Below are 18,196 nucleotides of genomic sequence, written 5' to 3' on the forward strand. Positions count from 1 at the left end.
CGGTTACAATGGGTGCTGCTCCGTCACCGAGACACTTGCCAATTCCAACTTTTTGCATGTCTTCTAAGCTAATAAAGACTTGAATGAGACAGAACTGTGGACTTTTGTAGTAGTTGCTAATTGTAATAGATCCTGGCCACAATTAGATAATTGTTTCGTTTTTTATTTATTTTTCTGCTAGTGTTTTATGCTATTGTTACCTTTCGAGTCGTTTGTTATCATCACTTACGAAAACTTTAAAGAGTCAAAATAAAATCTAAAGTATACGATGTATATTGGTAAACATGACAGTTTATATAATACAACACTACCACTGCTTTGAATCTCCATCACTCTCTGTGGTTGCTGACATCTCAATCCTATCTGGACAAGACTTGTGGTTCAAGTAGTGGATGAGATAATCAAAAATCAAGATACGAAGAGAATCTAGGAAACCTAAGAACATTTAGGTTACCTTTCTTTCCGAAAAATGAACCAAACCCATCAATGTTTTTATACCTCAAGCAAATGAGAAGACACGATAATGACCAAGTATAATAAATATTGAAACCTGAATCGAAGAATGTATCAAACTTATCAATGTTTCTTTGGACTTTAAAACAAACGACAACAACCTCTATGTTGATCTTTGCAGACATGCCTTTACCCATCTGTGTGCTGCTTGCAGCCCTTTGGTCCATAATGCTGAGCAGATTTCTTCACCACTTTCTTACAAAGATAACAGAAATGTGCTTGACATGCCCAACAAAACAAGTGATTGTTGTTTCCCGCCTACACAATAACAAACTCCAGAATCATCTCATGAACCTCAAAAACCTATAATTCTCTGCCTTTGTTAAAACCAAATTTTTTTATTTTCTTACCTTTCCATTGAACTGGCGGCAATTAGGACATAACTGACCGCGCTGTGGAAACTGACCGCCTTGTGCAAACAGTTGCGCTTGAATCTGTCCAATGACTTGTCTCTCATTCATCATCTCATTCCATTCTTGGATCGCCTCTTGTGGGAACAGTTCACATTTTCCCTCACTTTTTCCCAAAAAAAAGACGGAGCTTACTTAGTTCCAAGATTTATATACATATGTATCTGTTCTTTTATATATGTAACATCACTAACCTGAAATGTTCATAACCAGTGATAGCTTCGTTGCAACGGTAACAAAAGTATTGACCACAGTTATTGCATACCATTTTGTTACAACCTCCGGTTCTTGAGATGGCTATTTTGCACGACGGACATTGTTTAGCGCTTTTCATTATCACCTTCACACTCATAATCTCATTGATCATTTCTTTCTCTTTCCGCCTTTGTTCCTCTCCAAGACGAGAAGAATCTTGACGCTCCTGTATAGAGATTTACATGTAAGAAAGAGTCAACGGTTTAACAAAGAGAAGATCAAAGGCACAATAATGATACCTGCAAGATTTGAAGCCTAAGTTCCGGGCTCATGCAAGCCACACCCACATGTCTCTTTTCCTTACAAAGTGTACAGAAACTGAAGTAGCATTTGAAGCATAAAGCAAGCTGTTCCTCGTCCTCTATGCAAGGGGTTTCACATCTAGGACAGTAAGCAACGTCAGTCATGGATTCCAGTGTTTTCTGTAACATAAGAGTTTCCCACCGTTCATACGCTTCATCGCCCAACAATCTCTTCAATATCCCTGGCGGAACAGTTTCTCCACATTTCGAGTCCGGACACTTGAGCTTGTTAACTGTGCCTTCAGTGACATGTATGTCTGTATAGGTCTTCATACATTTCAAACAAAAGAAATGCTGGCATGGTAACTTAACAAAGTCGATACCTGTAGAGGGTGTAAAACAACTGTAAACCAACCCACATTACTAAAGAAAACAGCTATGAAGAAGAACAAGATATACCTGCAGATTCAGAGAAGCATATGCAGCACTCATGCAAGCTCTGAAGGAAGCTATCATGACGTTTCTCATCGTCATAACTCCTAATATAAGGAATATCTGAATCCGGAGAACGACTTCCAGACACAGCACGCTTATCTCTGGAACATGTAACACCATAAGGACCAAGAACAATCTCATTATCAAAACCAAGATGAGAAATCGACGAGTTCTGTAGCCAATCTGTCCACTGGTACAAGACTTCTTGCCCTGGCTGTTCACTCCATAACGAGTCCAGCTTAGAGCAGAGACTTGAAATCTTATCAGGATTCATCCACTGAACACTTATTAAGAAATAAGGCGGTAAGTGGCTCGGATAAGCTTTTGGTAATAAACATTTCAACACAATCGGTGGAAGGTGTTGCGCCTTGAAAGAGTACAAGAAATCCTCTGACTCTTTGCTTGAATCAGCTTGTAAGTTAAGCTTTGTAGAGATAGTATATTCACTAGTAGCTTCAACGTTTACATGAACCTGCACAAATCAATACTATTAGAATATATTGTTATGTCACATTACCGATACGAAACATGTCAGTACTAAGCAGCTTATTTCTGACCTGAAAGTATCGCATATCGTTATACCGATCAAAGATGAACATGTTTCCTCCATATATGTACCCCAATGCCAAAAGCTGTTGAAACATCACAAAGGTCAAAACTTGATATGAATAAATGTCCTAAAGCTATTGAAACATCACAAAGGTCAAAACTTTATAGCTCAGTTTACCTCATCTTCCTGTAATTGATCATTCATCTTTAGTTGCTCCTCTGTTAGCTCTGGCTCACTGACACTAGATCGCAAATCTTTCAGAATTGTCAACATAATATCTTCCTTCGTCTCATATTCATCAACACCATCAGCAATTTCTTCACTTTCAGCTCTCTTTAACTCCGATTCCTCACAATTCGAATGATCACTAGAACTGTGATGAAACTTCTCCTCCATATTCACCGAATGCGAATTCTGTTTCACCTTTAACCTACTCAATTCATCAGCCAAGCAATCAACAACATCGGATTCAGCAAAATTCACCTCCGGTTTCTCCACGGGACGAGGTTTTGAATTTGATCCACGGCTGCGTCGATTCCGGTGAGACTTTGAAGGTTTTGTAGAATGATCGAGGTTTTGGATTGGCTGAGAAGTAGACGGAAAAGCTGCTGCAGATGATAAATCCGTCGAAGTCGTGTCTTCTTTCTGATGCTCTGATTTTGGATGATCGTTGACTGGATTCACAATCCCAGCGTCACGGCGGATGTAGCGGCGGTCGTGATTTCTTCCACTGCCTCCGTGTGTTCCTCTCATGGCGGTCTTGCAGCCAAGTTTGGGTCCAGAGAGACAAACAAACTCTGTTAAATGTTAATGCACTTTCTCTACTTGACGAAAACAAAAAAAAATGTACTTTTTTCTACTTATGTTTTTTGGGTTTTTATGGATTGTGTCCGAAAAATTCCAAGTTTGGTTTATTTACCGGTTCGATAGAGGAAACCGAATCTTAAATACCATGATTGAACCGGAGAAGACTTGGTCAAAGAGAAAAGAATAATTACGTTTCATGTTCACATTTGCATAATTATGGTTCCATATTTTTAGTATCATTGATCGATTGCTGGACAAAATATTCGTTCGATCCACTTTGACTCGGTATTCGATTTGATTCGATTTGAAAAATCCGAACATCCGTAAGATTTTGGAGCAAAGCAAATAAGAAAATATGGTATTCATAAAAATCGAAGCAAATAACAAATATTGTTTTTTAAAAAATCGAATATCCGCTTCGATCCGTATTTATATATATATATATATATATATATATATATATATATATATATATTAGAATATATAATTATGTCTATATATAAATATCATAAATAGTTTGTGTATTGTTGTTATCTTCTGTTTTTATGTTAAGATGTTTGTTTGATCATTTTTCTTTTATGTTATGTTTTGATTAATGGCATCTTAAACTATCGGTTTTTGTTTTTGTTTTAATTAATTTGATAACATTTTGTTGACTGGTGATAACAACAACAGTTATGTTTGGTATTTAGAACTTATTTTGAAAGGATGTTAAATAAAAACATTGAATATTTGATATGCTTGTATAGTTTACAGATTTTTTTTATTATTTATATGTATCAAAGCAGATATCCGCAAATATCACAAAAAAAATCGGATATTCGAATTTCCGGATATCCGGAAATTTTCGAATCGAAGCAAATCACAAAATCAAGTATTCGGTTAAAACGAATCAAAAAACAAATATTATAATTTTTCCGGATATCCGCTTCGTGTCCAGGCAGTATGATCTTTTACACACACATGAGTAGTACTATGTTCATAAATCGTAACAAAATAATATGGTTTAAATATCCATATTGAGCTAATAAAAACGAATAACAGTTTTAAATAAATCGAAAACATAAAATAAAAATATCATGGAGATCCACAACAACATATGTTCATAGATGTATACACAGCTTTGTGACTTTGTCACATAATCTTTAATGATATCCAATAGGAGCCGGAGCTTCCTTGAGTTCATGTCCTTTGAATTGTATATCCTGCACACATAAAATTCCATATTGTAACGAAATTTACATTTTATACCAATATCACATTGTTTTATCATTTTGACAAATAAACTATACAACTCCTTACCGAAGCATAGTGGTTAATATCACGGTGGTGAGCTTCGTCAGCTCGTATAACATAAACCACATCCCTAAGCGTTGCATCTTTAGGCAACCGCCAGTAATCGATTGCGATGGCTGGAGCTGGCGAGTTTTCGAATTTTCCGGCATCAATGTCTTTGAGAAATTCAGTGTAAGAATTTACAGCCTCTTCTTCTAAGTATCCAGTGATACGATGAGCAAGTTTGGGTGAAATTACATAAGCCAGGAAATATGCGTTGAAGAAAACGCCTTGGACCGTGAACACAATCGCTCGTTCGTACCTTCAAACACCGGTTCAAATGATAAATGAATTACACAATTCCAAAAGTTTTAGGTTAGAACTGTTTCTATTAGATAACCGATCTAGGTCAAACCAAACTTGATTAGAAATGTAATACAAGTTACGTGTTATTTAGAAAAGGTAATAAACTAAAAAGGTACATGCATGCATATATACATACCATTTGGGTTGTGAAAGTTCGATGAAAGTCATGAGATGCATACGCTCGTTCTCAGCCTCTTCGAGCAAAGCTTTGATCCATCCCCCGCTATGTTCGAACCTCCGGAGAGATTTCAAGTGCAAAAGCATCCCCCCGACCATTCCCGGCACCGCAGCCACCGTCTCTAGCAACATCGCATGGCACATGTGCTTCCTCTATACTCAAAAATCAAATTATTCAATTTTTGAAAAAACAAAATCATGTTAAAAATAAAAGAACAAATGAAGAAGATTTAAAATTTCTGATTAAATTACCTGAAAAAATAGTTGAACCGGTATTTTCAGAGTTTGAACGGTCCAATATGCGAATTTGTCAGTGAAATTGGAGGGTTTATGATGTTTAGTTACATCAATGGACACATCCGGTTTGTATGAATCCCATGGCTGAAAACAATTCCACTTCCAAGCTGAACCGTCCGGTTTAGTGATCTTAGTAGGAGGTATACCCCAATAAGTGGATATAACTTTACCATCGGCCGTTCGGATAGGATTTTCTGGCTGGTTATTCCCACTTACCGGAGATGACGTGTCAGAGCTCAATAGCCGAACATTGGGCAAGTGGCTAATGAGATGTCCCCTGAATCCTCCAATTCCTAAACCGGAGGATTGTACCGAAGATGATAGTACCGGTCGAAGAGTGCGGTAAATCGATCTGTAGGACATGAGTAACAACAGTTGGGGTGTGATGTATCAACGAGTTTTGGTGGTGAGAATAGAAATACTAAAATTATGAGAGATGGTTTAAGGTTATGATTGATCTTCAGATTGGGTTATGTTCATATGTGGCAGATAAATTATGAAGAGATGAATTTATATACACGAGTGATTATTACTAATCTCGGTCAAGTTCAAAGTTTCTTGGAGGATGAATAAGAATGGAGGAAATGTTTGACACGTTTTGTTACATTTTATGTTTGTGGAAAAGTAAAAGAACATGTGAAATTACTTAAGGATTGTGTTTGTCACCATCATATTATATTATTATCTTATTGTTCAATAATTCATATATTCAAAAAAGTACTACAGTTTATCACGAGATAGACACACCAACTATATTATTACACATCATGAAATTACAAACTCAGATCATGTTACTATCATAATATACAAAGACGCTTAAATTTTTCCTATATTTCGTATATACCTTGTTATATTTTCTTAAACAAATGTTAATTTAGAATCTATACTATATTTGATAAATAGAAAAATTAAGAAGAGTTTATAATATAGAAAAAAATGTGGTTCTCTCGAATCAGAATGAATTGCTACTTTTACCACTCAAACACACACACACACACACAAAAAAAAAAAAAAAAGAAAGATAGAAAGAAAGAATGAATTGCTACTGTGTTAAAAAATGATAAGTTGTTTTAAGTTTGTTTTGGTTTTGATCCAAAAAAGATGTTGAGATAGAAAAGGACTATTGTATATTTTTCTGAAATTATGTTGTACTAGATTTTATCCCGCGGTATACCGCGGTGACAATTTAACTTTTTAAAGTTAGTATAATTTTTTTTTTGCAAATTGAATCTATATATAATATATTTTTATTTTATAGTTTACAATTGTTATTAAGTAACGTCCTGCCAAACCCGTCCCGCCAAACCCGTCCCGTAAAAAAACTATTTATTTATATTAATGTTGATCTTATTTATGATATGTTTATAAATCATTGTCTAAATATTTTTGTCGATGCGGGACGTTGAACCCACACATTTTTTGCTAATTTGTTAATATATGTTTATTTTTAAAATTTTGAATTATAAAATATGACGGAAAAAATTAAGATTTTTTTAAAATTCTATATATTATATAATGATGTTAAAAAATTGTAATATATCGAACTTTTTATAAGTTTAAATATTAATAATGTTTTATAAATTTTAAATATATAAATAATAATATTTAAAAAAATTAATATTTTTGCTTATAAGGTAATGACATAATAACTCTAAAAGCAAGGATTTAGAAGATTTAAATCTTTAATTAAATATTTTCATTAATAAATAATTAATGTCAGTGACATGACATATTAAATAAGTTCAAATACAAAATTTATTTATTTAAACAAAAAACGTTCAGTAAAAATAATATTTATTTAACAAAAAAATTTGTTTTAAAATATTGTTAGCAAATATGTTTATGCTAATTTTAAAGGATTGATTTGAAGTTTGGTGGGATTAAATTTGATTGATAATGTGATTGACAATTTAAATCAAAAATTTAAAATAAAATTAATTATTTTTAAAAAAAGATTTAATGCTAATGACATTAGATTGTAAATAAGTCCAAGTTCATGATTTATTTGCTAAAATAGCTGTAAAAATGTATATATAGATTTGTTCATCTATTTCTTTAATATTTTTGTAAAGATAAGTGACTCATAAATCGCACTAGTAGATTACGTTAATTGAGCAAATACAAATATTTGGCGATGTCCATATACTAGCACCTAAGAAGTAAAGTCCTTGTATTCGTATTACGTTAATATTTCAATTTTTAATGTTAATTTGAAATCATCCCGAAGAATCCAGAGATCTTGAACGTTGAGTATGTGGTTTTTAATTTTTAATCAGTGGTAAATATTTGTGAACCACAAAAAGTAAAAAGTCCATGTCTAGTTTTTGAATTGTTAACTGTTCATATTACGAAGTTGTTTATATAAAATACCAAAAAAAGGAGATATTTTAGAATATCTCATATGGTTTTTGTTCACATACATTTTCTTTGTTTTTGCTTGTTCTATCTCTCTGTCTTTAATGCCGTTCTCGACTCTCGAACCGATCAAGCGTTGCACTAACATGTGCCTTCGCTGACCGATAGAGCTACAAGAGTTAGGCACCACAATCTCATCTTTTAACACTAAACTAACAATACAAGATAAAGTAACATATATCTGAATAAAGACAATTTATATGTATAATAAACTAGTGTACTGGAAAGAAACGTTTAACATAAGTACATAACATATGATTATATTTAATGATGCTGAGAACAAAAGATACTTAGGAATAAATCTAATGTTCATCGTTATAAGTTATAACACAAAGCATTAAAAAAAAACGTTATACTTAAGTCCCAAATTTTGGATCTAACCATTAAGGTTGCTCTTAGAACACATAATATTCTCTGTTGTTACCTTGTTCTCTATCTGCTTTGATCAAGCTTCGTCATCACGTTGCGCACTAATGTGCAATCGTAGACCAACGGGCTACAAAAGCCAGGTGCCTCAATTGCTAAATTAGATGAATCTGAACATTTTTGTCAAGGAATTTAGGAAAAGTGACAAGAAAAGCAATATTAAATCCTATCCATATCCATTGAATTGAATGCATTTAAAAATTTAGAAGTTTTAAGATTTCAATTCTCCAATGACGAATCTATAAACTATCTCCTTTCTTTATATGTAATGTTTATAAACTATCTTCTTTATTTTATTACTTTGTTTTTGTTAAAGATATATTACCAATTTTAGTTATTATTGTCTGCTTCTCAGCTACAAAATTGTTTTCCTAATAAAGAATTAAAGATCTTATCCAATGTCCACACGTTTAGTATTTTTCTCCATCTACACAAAAAAAAGAAAAGAAAAGAAAAAGATATTTTAGAATATCTCACATGTGAAATGATCATGATCAACTTCTCTCTCTGTCTCTTCCATGCCTTGCTCGAGCATCGAACCTACCAAGCGTTGCACATTAATGTGCCTTCGCTGGCCAGGAGAGCTACAAGAGCTTGGCGCTGTCTCTGCAGCACATAGCTAATTTAAAGTTGATTCGTCAAATCCAGCAAACTTAGTTATAGAATAAAACATTTTTTGGCGTTTTGCCAAGGAAAAAAAAGGGGATTAGTTGGCTTCAAATAAACCAAAATTAGCTAAATGTTCATAGAGTAAATAAGTGAATGATCAACAGATAATATCATTATGCATGGAGTATGATCAAGAATACAGACTGAAAATTTATATTTACTCAAAATGAAACAATAAATAATACTGTCGAAATGAAATTTGATGCTAAACTAAGAAGTATATAATGAAGAAAACAAGTATTATCGCTAGTTAATTTTTATATGATTATGGTGTTAAAAAATAAAAATAAAAGTATATAAACACAAATATTGTATATTTTCGTGAAAATTTTAAAAGAAAAATGTTCTAAATTCTAGATTTCTTAGGTTGTCTGCTAAAATAATGTTAGCAGGTTTCTTAAAACCAAAAAAAAATTCATAAAATTTACTTGAAAGCATGATGATAGCTACTAAAAAAAATTCATAAAAAGATATTTAAAAATACCTTAAATGTTTATCTTTATATAACAACAAGACCTCTGCTGCTGCTATGCTTTCACTGGCTCTCTCTTTTCTCTTTTCGCCCAGCTCGAGCTTCGAACTAATCACACGTTGCACATTAATGTACCATCGCAGACCAGTGCGCTACAAGAGCCGGGCGCCAAAGTTACAACTTTTTACTAACTTAAAAACCTTTGGTCACCTATATAATAACTTCAATAATTCTTTTCTATTTTTGAGTCAAAAACATAATTCACTCCAACAGTAGTAGTAATTACTAGAGTTTCTTTGAGTTTTTTTTAATAATACAACAATTAACTTTACCATTTTATCTTTTTGAAAAAAGGTTTACCATTTTTTACTTCTTGTAGAGTTGTAGTAGTATTATCATAGTATGGTGCATGTGTGTTACTGTGTTAGGTGTGTATTGTTTTGTATATACGAAATAAATGTTTGGAGGCTTGGAAAATTTTTCAAGGAAAAAAAAATCACATCCATATGACCATATCTATTAATGAGCAACACTCATTTCATCATATAGATGCCGAGTGATCATTTAATACACTGTAAGAAAATTTAAAGCTTTCTGATTCCAAAATTCTCAAATCTTTTTATTACAGTGTCTTTCATATTCACTTTCTTACAAAGATTATTATTACCAAATTTAGTTACATGTCTGCTGCTGAGTTTCAAATAAATTATTGTCTTAATAAAGATCTTATCCTATCTCCACACACGTTTCCTCCTTTTTATTTCTCACTTTCAAGCTTAGAAAGAATATTCTTGTTCGATTTTTTTTCTCCCGAACATGATCTTTCAATCTCAACGACGATTTCTCAGTGACTAATACTACATTTGTATACATTCTTCATCATCATCATCATCATCATCTGTGTTTTTGTTCATATTCATTTTTCAGTTATCGTTTTCAATTTTTAAAACTTTTTTTCTTGGGTTTCACAAAATTTGTCGTTAATCGATGAATTTGATTGTTTTCAAGATCACCCATCTCTCGAATTCACGAAATCTCTCAGCTTTTCCGTGATTCTTGGTAAAAATTCACAAAATCGAAATTGGAGAAAGAAAGAAAAAATTAGGGTTTGAGGAAAAGCTTCGATTTTTCACACGATGAGTCATCACCGGCGAGATTCCGGCGGAGATGTAGTTCACGTGATTCCCACAAACAATCCTCCGCCGGATAATTGGTTTCCGAATCTCGGCGATAGTGCTGTTTGGGCGACGGAAGATGATTACAATAGAGCTTGGGCTATGAATCCCGATAACACCTCCGGCGACAACAATGGTCCACCGAACAAGAAGACTCGAGGCTCTCCGTCGTCTTCATCAGCCACGACTACTTCTGCTGCGAGCAATCGTACTAAAGCGATTGGGAAAATGTTCTTCAAGACGAAGCTTTGTTGCAAGTTTCGTGCTGGGACTTGTCCGTATATAACGAATTGTAACTTTGCTCATACGGTGGAGGAGCTTCGTCGTCCACCGCCGAATTGGCAGGAGATTGTGGCGGCTCATGAGGAGGAGAGATCTGGTGGTATGGGAACTCCTACAGTTTCTGTGGTTGAGATTCCACGGGAGGAGTTTCAGATCCCGTCTTTGGTGTCATCGACGGCTGAGAGTGGGAGATCTTTTAAAGGAAGACATTGTAAGAAGTTTTATACTGAAGAAGGATGTCCTTATGGAGAAAGTTGTACGTTTCTGCATGATGAGGCTTCGAGGAATAGAGAGAGTGTTGCTATTAGCTTAGGACCTGGTGGTTATGGAAGTGGTGGTGGTGGTGGAAGTGGCGGTGGTTCTGTTGGTGGTGGTGGTAGTAGTAGCAATGTAGTAGTGCTTGGTGGTGGTGGTGGAAGTGGAAGTGGAAGTGGGATTCAGATTTTGAAGCCTTCAAATTGGAAGACAAGGATTTGCAACAAATGGGAGATTACTGGGTATTGTCCATTTGGTGCTAAGTGTCATTTTGCTCATGGAGCTGCAGGTAAAGATTCTGCCTTTTGTTCGATTTCGTTTGCTTTATGAATGGAATGGTTAGGCCTGAAGATAAGGACGGGATTGAGTTCATAGGTCTCTAGTGGTTAGCCAAGTTTTTAGTGACTTCTCGTATGTTAGTTTAAACTTTAAACCAATGTTGCTTGATGAATGGGTTAAAGGTGACTAGAGATTGGACGCTGAAGCTCCAAGCTGAGTAAAATGGTTATTCGCTTATTCGCTGACCCTGTCGGGTTCTGTATCTTATGACACCGCTATCTTTGGGTTTTTGTTGGTCTGTGGTTACCATTTAGTCTGTTAGGTTATTTGTTAGAAGTTTTAGTCAACGGTGCTTCATGGTTAGACTAGTGAGAATGGTACTAAAGGTTATATAGGAGACTAACTAATGGATTGAGTGCTTATATCAGTTGAGCTCGCCGCAGGAGTACTGATAAACATTCATTTTTGGTCTGGTATTGTAATGAATCTGACGAGTTGTTGAATCTTAGGATAGAGTTATAGGTTTCTCGAATTCTCAAAATTTTGATAGATAATCTGTCTTACATTTGTGAAAAATGTTGAATCTTTGATAGTTTCTTATGGGAAACAATTTCTTAGAATTGTTGAACGATATGACCTTAGAAAGTTCCGTAGTCGTGTAGCTTTAAAGTTTTGAGTCTTTATGATTTGCAGAGTTACATAGATTTGGCGGAGGACTCGTGGAAGAAGAAGGCAAAGATGGAGTATCACCCAATCCGGACACAAAGCAAACAGTACAAAACCCCAAAGGACTATCAGACACAACAACACTTCTATCTCCAGGAGTACCTCATAATGCAGATGCCAGTTACCACACTGGAGTTGCATTGCAACGAGCGTCTAGTGCGGTTACACAAAAGCCTGGAATTAGAACTCATCAGAAGTGGAAAGGACCGGCGAAAATCAGTCGGATATACGGTGATTGGATCGACGATATTGAATGATGTTACCTCTTTCTTTTTTCTACACATTTAGATAACTGCTAAGAAAATTACAATCTCCCTTTTTTTGCATGGTACATTTTGTAGAGTTTGTATATGTGTAATCCTTGTATCTGTTGTTGTTGTTGTTTGTTGTTGTAGATTATGACTTATGTTATATTATCATCTTTCTTTTGTATCTTTTCCATATTTGATTTTTTAAAAATTTCATAATTTGATTATAAAGCCACAATTTTTTTTAATCATAACTAGAAGATCGATCACCGTAAAACTAGAATGTAGAATTAGATTAGAGCAAATTAATTGGCCACGAAGATAACACGTAGCTTTTGTCACCAAAGACTCGCTCAAAACTCTAAAAGCTTTGGCATATGTATGACCTTACCTTTCTCCTCATTTCTCTCTTCCCCATTGACATTACCCTTCCCACACGGCAACCTCAGAATAAACCCTTTCTTCTTCCTCAAGCTACCTATGAAACCAGTCACAATATTTCTGATCCGGCCGTTTCACTGCACGGTCTCAAAATGTCTATATCCACGACCGAGACAGACAATTTCAAACCAGTCCATACCCTCGTTTCCTCCCCGGTCACCATAGTCTTGACCGGTAGTCTTCTCTTCATCATTTTCACGGGGTTCTTCTCCTTCTTCTTCTGTGGATGTTTATTTAGGAAACTCATGAGGATTTGGAATAACCATCGAAACCGAAACCGTCCTAGTAACCTAATCCAACCGTCTAATCCACCTGAAAACCTCGGTCTCGACTCCAAGATCATTGAATCATTCCCTGAGTATCCTTATTCGGTGAAAGATCATGGGACGGATCAATGTTCCATTTGTTTAACAGAGTTTATGGATGATGACACTATTAGGCTCATTTCTACTTGTAATCACTCCTTCCACACGATTTGCATTGATCTTTGGTTTGAAGGACACAAGACTTGCCCTGTATGCAGGCGTGAGCTTGATGTAGAAGACCGGACATCGCTAGAAAAGCCGCTAGAAGTTCCTGAAATCGATCTAGTTAGATCTGAAATCCACGACGAGCCTTTGCCCCGTGACACAGTGACAATCATCGTTCACGAGGAGCATCCTAGTACTACTATTGGTAGTTTAGAGCATACAGATGAAATCGAAAGCTATGAAAGACGAATGAAAGCATCGAATTTGCGGTTTTGGAGGTCACATTCTACTGGACACTCTATAGTAGTTAAGACCGAAAACGAACAAGAAGAAGAAGAAGAAGAAGAAAAAGATGAGATTAAGATACGTATTGAGATCTCTGGAGAATGTCAGTTTGAAGATCACAAGATGACTTTACCAAACAGAAAGTTGTATTGCGTTAGGGGAACTTACTCTGTAGGATAGAGCCTGAGAATGTGAATTGTCTTGGTTGATATATCATCTATAATAGATCCAAGACCGGAATTAGATTCTAGGTTTTGATATATTCTTTGTTTCGGCCGTTCCATTTTTGTAATTTTTTGACACTATAGGTTATAGTTATACATATAGAAGATGTTGAAGATTGTTGTAATGTTTGTACTTAAATTCTCATTATTCAGTACCAATCATACTTTCCTTTTTTCATTTGTGGACTTCATAAAATTCTAAAAATATTTTTAAATATATGTCTTATATATATAACATAAAAAATTAAGTTGCATTTTATCGTTCCGGTTTGATATGGGAGGTGTCAATTTGATAGAAATAGAAATATTGGGAATAACGTGATATAAATCAATAGAATAGGGGAACGACTAAGAGTTTATAATATTACAATGTAAGACCTATATTTTACCATTTGTTAAAAAAAGAGAACCAACCAAACTTGGAGAGAGAAATGGCGACGGCATCGGAAAATTCAAGAGGAATCAGCGGCGGTGATCGAACGGCGAAAGCTGTCGTCGCCGATCAGATTTCACAAGCCGTAAATTCCACTGCTAACCTTCTTCATCTGATGCGTCAATCGTCTTCTTCTCAGGTATATCTTCTTCAAACCCTTTTAACGCGTGCTCATTTAGTCACCGTTGGATTAAATAGGATCTAGGTTGAATAATTAGGGTTTGGTTTGATTCTGATGATAGAAAATGTGGATTTGGTGAATTGTTTCAAACATAGGTGCAACAGTTTCGTAGTTGTCCTATTTCATTGGAAACTAGTTATCTCCTCCTGTTTCATGTAATAAGACCACAATGAAACACAATGTGAGGTTATTAGGATGAGCTTTAGATGTTTTTTTTTTAATCTCTAATTATGAGTATTCGCTGTGTGTAGGCTCAGTTGGCAAAGCTCCCGAAGAATCTGTTGGCGAAAGCTTCACTGACTAAGGCCACTGGACAGGTATGTATGTTATGGTGTAGAATGTATGATGACATAAGTAAGTACTGTGTGTCTTAAGCATTTTTTTTTACATTTTGTTAAGGCGTTGGCGCAGCTTCCTCAAGTGATTTCATCTCTAGATGCTCATATAGAAAGCGGATTGCACAGGTTTGATCTTCTTTGACATGCACTCATCATCAAATCTTGTATCACTTAGAGTTGAATTTTAATAGATAGCTTTAAGAACAATGAATGAGAAATGTGATAAGAGAATACTACTCCCTTTGATGATGAAGAATGTTTGTAGCTGTTGTGTTCTCTAACCCTAAGTTTCGTTTTCTCGATACAGCGGTGTTCATCTAAACACAGTAACCCAGTTACTTGAAAACATGGAAAGCACACAGCTTCGTGCTCTTCGACAATCTAATATTTCCCCTGTGGTGTAAACTCTGATCTCTTATTAGCAATTAGATGTTTCTTTCTTCTGTTACATTTTTCTAGCAAGCAATTGAGATTATCATAATTGATTTTTGTCCATAGGACAATTGATCTCCAGCTCATTTGAAAATTTCAGACAAATGACAAGTAGTGATCTCCAAAGATAGACACATACGGCGTTCATCTTCTTCCAAGGAACACGCTTCCCTAATCTCCTCCACCAAAGAGTCGTTTCCACAACAGAGAGAAATATATGGTTGTGACTTAGTTTTTGATTTCCGTCTGCGTACCCATTGTGCGGAATCTGATTCCATAATAGCTCTGGTTGGTTGCTAGCTAGATATCTCCGCTGGTCACTTTTGGGATCAGATTTAGTTGGCTTGATTCTTCATGATGACTGCATATTCACGATTAAGAATGAATATGTGAATCTTTTCTGCAATTATTGAAATAGAAAGGTTTTTCTTTTGTGTTCAACTTTTGGGAACTCGTCTTTGAGCTATGTGAATCTCCACTCTTATTCGGCCATGTTTTCTTTGCTGTCATAAAATTTAACAATGTCATAACCACCAGTTTAGCAGGCTTATTTTGATGTGGTTTTGGTTGAAAACACGATTTATGGGTTATTATTTTATTTCTAGTTGACTTTCAAAATCAAGAGAATCCATAACAATTACAAAAAAAAATACATTAACTTGGTTCTAAGAGGCTTGTTCGTTTGGCAGCGACTGTCAAACGAACAACAGAACAAGTCGCTGATCGCAGTTGATGGTCGCTGGTCGCAGTCGCTAGTCACTGGCGACTAGTACACGAACAGGGCCTACCAAGCTTGTGAACATCAGTAGGATTTAAATTTCCACCAATTCTTCTTTTTCACGAACTTTTTAATATTTGTTTTGGGTAAAATAAAAGAAGCGGGAACGCCACTTATTGAGGTGACTCCAATGGTCACATACTCACATTTCAGTACTCTCTCTCTTTCTGAATCAATTAGGGTTCCTCTTCTCCGTTGAGTGAAAAATTCCGGTGGGGTTTCAGGTCTTTCATTTTTTCTTCCTGTGAAATTCTTTTGGTTCGTCTTGCTTATTTGATTTCGAAGAAGCGATTTCATGAACAATCTCGATGAGTTTGGATATCGTTTGCTTCTCTTTTGTATCTCTCTAGGGTTTTGATTTGACCTTCCATAGTTGCTTGTTGGTGTTTTTTTTAAACTTACTTCACACTGAGAATTTTGCATTCCTTGCTGTTTTCAGGCTTATCTGTTTAGTTTTAGGTTCTGACCTAAACCTGTGGAAGCTGTTAGCTAGTATGGATAAGTTAAGTCAGTTGCCTGAAGCGCTACTAGTGAGAATTTTGTCTTTACTGTCTGCTAAAGATGTTGTTTCGACAATGGTTTTGTCGAAACGGTGGCAGTTTCTTTGGATGTTGGTGCCAAAGCTTATATATGATGATAGCTATCAAGCTATTGAGTATGGAAGCTTTTCGCGGTTTGTTGACAGGTCATTCACTCTGCACGATGCGCAAGTTCTAGATACTTTGCATTTCAAACTCGGTAAAACCTCATGTGGTACTGGAGATATTAGAGTTTGGATTAAAACAGCAGAGAAGAGCTGTTTGCGTGAGCTGATAATTGAGATTGATAAGTCTAATAGTGATAATTCTTCAGTGGTACTTCCAAGGAGCCTGTATACGTGCTGTAGAATGCTCGTGACTTTGAAGCTTAATAACGCGGTTCTTGTGGATGCTACGTCCTCGTTTTCATTTCCATCTCTCAAGACTTTGAGTCTTGTGTCCATGAAGTTTCCAGGTGATGAGCTGATCAAGATGCTTTTATCGAATTGTCCTGTTCTTGAAGACTTGGTTGTGAAACGCTGTCCCTATGACAATGTGACTACTTTCACTGTTAGAGTGTCTTCTCTAAAGTGTTTAGTCTTGCATGAAACGGAATTAGCCAGTATAAATGCTGATTGCGGGTTTGTGATAGATACTCCTTCTTTGGAGTGCTTAGACATTGAAGATGGTAGGGGTGGTTTTTGTGTCATTGAGAATAATATGACTAAGGTTGTGAAGGCAAATGTTTGCAATTCTTATGTACATACGCAGCAGCTCATGGGTTCTATTTCTTCCGTCAAGCGTCTCTATGTATGTATACCATCCTCTAAGGTAATATGTTTCTATAGTTCTGTTATCTACATATATTATTGGTTTCTTTGTGATCAAATTACTTATGTAGTGTCTCTTATGCAGGATGCTTATCCTGTTGGTAGTGTCTTCCACTGTCTTGTACGTTTAACGATATGCACATGTGAGACAGAGTGGCTAAATCTACTTATGTGTGTACTCAGAGATTCCCCTAAATTACGAGAACTCAAACTTGTTAAGGTCTGCAGATCTAAACCTGAATTATTCAGTCTCTATGATATATCAGCATATATTTTCAGTAGAATAACAGTGTGATGATATCTTACTTTTATCTTAGAACCATGTCTATCGATCTCATCAACCGCGGCCGTGCTGGAATGAACCGAGTGCAGTTCCTGAATGTCTGTTGACAAGTCTTGAAACTCTCGAATGGGTAAAATATGAAGGAACAGAAGAAGAGAAAGAAGTAGCGGCATTCATCTTAAGAAGTGGAAGCTGTTTAAAGAAGGTGACTATCTCCTCTAAATCCACTGACATCAACAAGAAATTTGAGATGCTCAAGGAGTTGTCATTGTTGTTCAGGCGTTCACCTACATGTCAGATTGCATTCGACTGAAGTTTAGTTCAGTCTTCTTCATTAGTCAAGTTGGTCTGTGTTTGATCCAATCTTATAGACTTGTGTTTTCTCTTCTTAAAGAAACTAGTTTTCCCTAGAAACTTATGTTGCTCAAGTTTTTATTCTTTTGACGTTGTGTATTCTTATGTCTTATAACCCTTTTGAGTTTTTATCTTATTTAGCTCTGCTTCTCACTGCATATTCTTCGACAAGCGAAGAATGACGTTCTAAAATGGTCAATGAACTTAGAGACATTTTGGTCTTTTTGTTTAGTGTAATCCGTTATGAGCTTGGATTTAGGTAGATGGAAATATGAATTGACCACGTGTAATCATT

At 35.4% G+C, this 18,196-nt stretch overlaps 6 protein-coding genes, 2 long non-coding RNA genes and 1 other non-coding gene across 14 annotated transcripts; 4 read left to right on the forward strand and 5 right to left on the reverse strand.

Annotated features, from left to right (window-relative positions):
• Positions 1–188: 188 nt before the first annotated feature.
• Positions 189–3,301, reverse strand: NHL8 (NDR1/HIN1-like 8). Its single transcript, NM_102967.3, has 7 exons — positions 2,643–3,301; positions 2,473–2,547; positions 1,880–2,387; positions 1,418–1,803; positions 1,118–1,344; positions 864–1,029; positions 189–771 (listed from the first exon to the last, which is right to left on the reverse strand). Exons 1-7 carry the CDS (start codon positions 3,216–3,218, stop codon positions 643–645), a joined length of 2,067 nt encoding a protein of 688 aa, NP_174512.1. The 5' UTR covers positions 3,219–3,301; the 3' UTR covers positions 189–642.
• A 765-nt stretch (positions 3,302–4,066) lies between these two features.
• AOX1D (alternative oxidase 1D) lies at positions 4,067–5,871 on the reverse strand. Of its 2 annotated transcripts, NM_102968.3 has the most exons (4): positions 5,343–5,871; positions 5,050–5,243; positions 4,575–4,869; positions 4,067–4,477 (listed from the first exon to the last, which is right to left on the reverse strand). In NM_102968.3, the coding sequence occupies exons 1-4, from the start codon at positions 5,748–5,750 to the stop codon at positions 4,418–4,420; spliced, it is 957 nt and encodes a 318-aa protein (NP_564395.1). In that variant the 5' UTR covers positions 5,751–5,871; the 3' UTR covers positions 4,067–4,417. The 2 variants fall into 2 exon arrangements, with proteins under 2 accessions (NP_564395.1, NP_001320824.1); NM_001333005.1 differs by having other exon boundaries at positions 4,158–4,869.
• Positions 5,872–8,679: 2,808 nt separating this feature from the next.
• On the reverse strand, positions 8,680–8,855 carry AT1G09125. The gene has a single exon (NR_143471.1). It is a non-coding gene; the product is annotated as an uncharacterized misc_RNA (transcript).
• Positions 8,856–9,417: 562 nt separating this feature from the next.
• On the reverse strand, positions 9,418–9,664 carry AT1G06537. The gene has a single exon (NR_139102.1). It is a non-coding gene; the product is annotated as an other RNA (long non-coding RNA).
• Positions 9,665–9,946: 282 nt separating this feature from the next.
• Positions 9,947–12,568, forward strand: AT1G32360 (Zinc finger (CCCH-type) family protein). The gene is made up of 2 exons (NM_102969.4): positions 9,947–11,370; positions 12,054–12,568. The coding sequence occupies exons 1-2, from the start codon at positions 10,506–10,508 to the stop codon at positions 12,341–12,343; spliced, it is 1,155 nt and encodes a 384-aa protein (NP_564396.1). The 5' UTR covers positions 9,947–10,505; the 3' UTR covers positions 12,344–12,568.
• A 143-nt stretch (positions 12,569–12,711) lies between these two features.
• Positions 12,712–13,929, forward strand: ATL1F (RING/U-box superfamily protein; the record flags this gene model as incomplete). Its single annotated transcript, NM_001123926.1, has 1 exon — positions 12,712–13,929. One exon carries the CDS (start codon positions 12,712–12,714, stop codon positions 13,708–13,710), a length of 999 nt encoding a protein of 332 aa, NP_001117398.1. The 3' UTR covers positions 13,711–13,929.
• Positions 13,930–14,105: 176 nt separating this feature from the next.
• TOM2B (tobamovirus multiplication 2B) lies at positions 14,106–15,873 on the forward strand. Of its 4 annotated transcripts, none has more exons than NM_202222.3 (5): positions 14,106–14,326; positions 14,620–14,685; positions 14,768–14,832; positions 15,014–15,104; positions 15,239–15,873. In NM_202222.3, the coding sequence occupies exons 1-5, from the start codon at positions 14,186–14,188 to the stop codon at positions 15,251–15,253; spliced, it is 378 nt and encodes a 125-aa protein (NP_973951.1). In that variant the 5' UTR covers positions 14,106–14,185; the 3' UTR covers positions 15,254–15,873. The 4 variants fall into 4 exon arrangements, with proteins under 4 accessions (NP_973951.1, NP_849740.1, NP_564397.1 ...); NM_102970.3 differs by having other exon boundaries at positions 14,126–14,326; positions 15,014–15,106; positions 15,239–15,798; NM_001036049.2 differs by having other exon boundaries at positions 14,126–14,326; positions 15,205–15,798.
• Positions 15,860–16,110, reverse strand: AT1G06543. Its single transcript, NR_139103.1, has one exon. It is a non-coding gene; the product is annotated as an other RNA (long non-coding RNA).
• On the forward strand, positions 16,067–18,020 carry AT1G32375 (F-box/RNI-like/FBD-like domains-containing protein; the record flags this gene model as incomplete). 2 transcript variants are annotated; one of them, NM_001333006.1, is made up of 4 exons in its annotated part: positions 16,067–16,128; positions 16,356–17,265; positions 17,350–17,484; positions 17,582–18,020. In NM_001333006.1, 3 exons carry the CDS (start codon positions 16,411–16,413, stop codon positions 17,858–17,860), a joined length of 1,269 nt encoding a protein of 422 aa, NP_001319128.1. In that variant the 3' UTR covers positions 17,861–18,020. The 2 variants fall into 2 exon arrangements, with proteins under 2 accessions (NP_001319128.1, NP_564398.1); NM_102971.2 differs by lacking the exon at positions 16,067–16,128 and having other exon boundaries at positions 16,411–17,265; positions 17,582–17,896.
• Positions 18,021–18,196: the final 176 nt, after the last annotated feature.

The sequence above is a fragment of the Arabidopsis thaliana genome (assembly GCF_000001735.4).
Source record: "Arabidopsis thaliana chromosome 1 sequence".
Taxonomy (NCBI): domain Eukaryota; kingdom Viridiplantae; phylum Streptophyta; class Magnoliopsida; order Brassicales; family Brassicaceae; genus Arabidopsis; species Arabidopsis thaliana.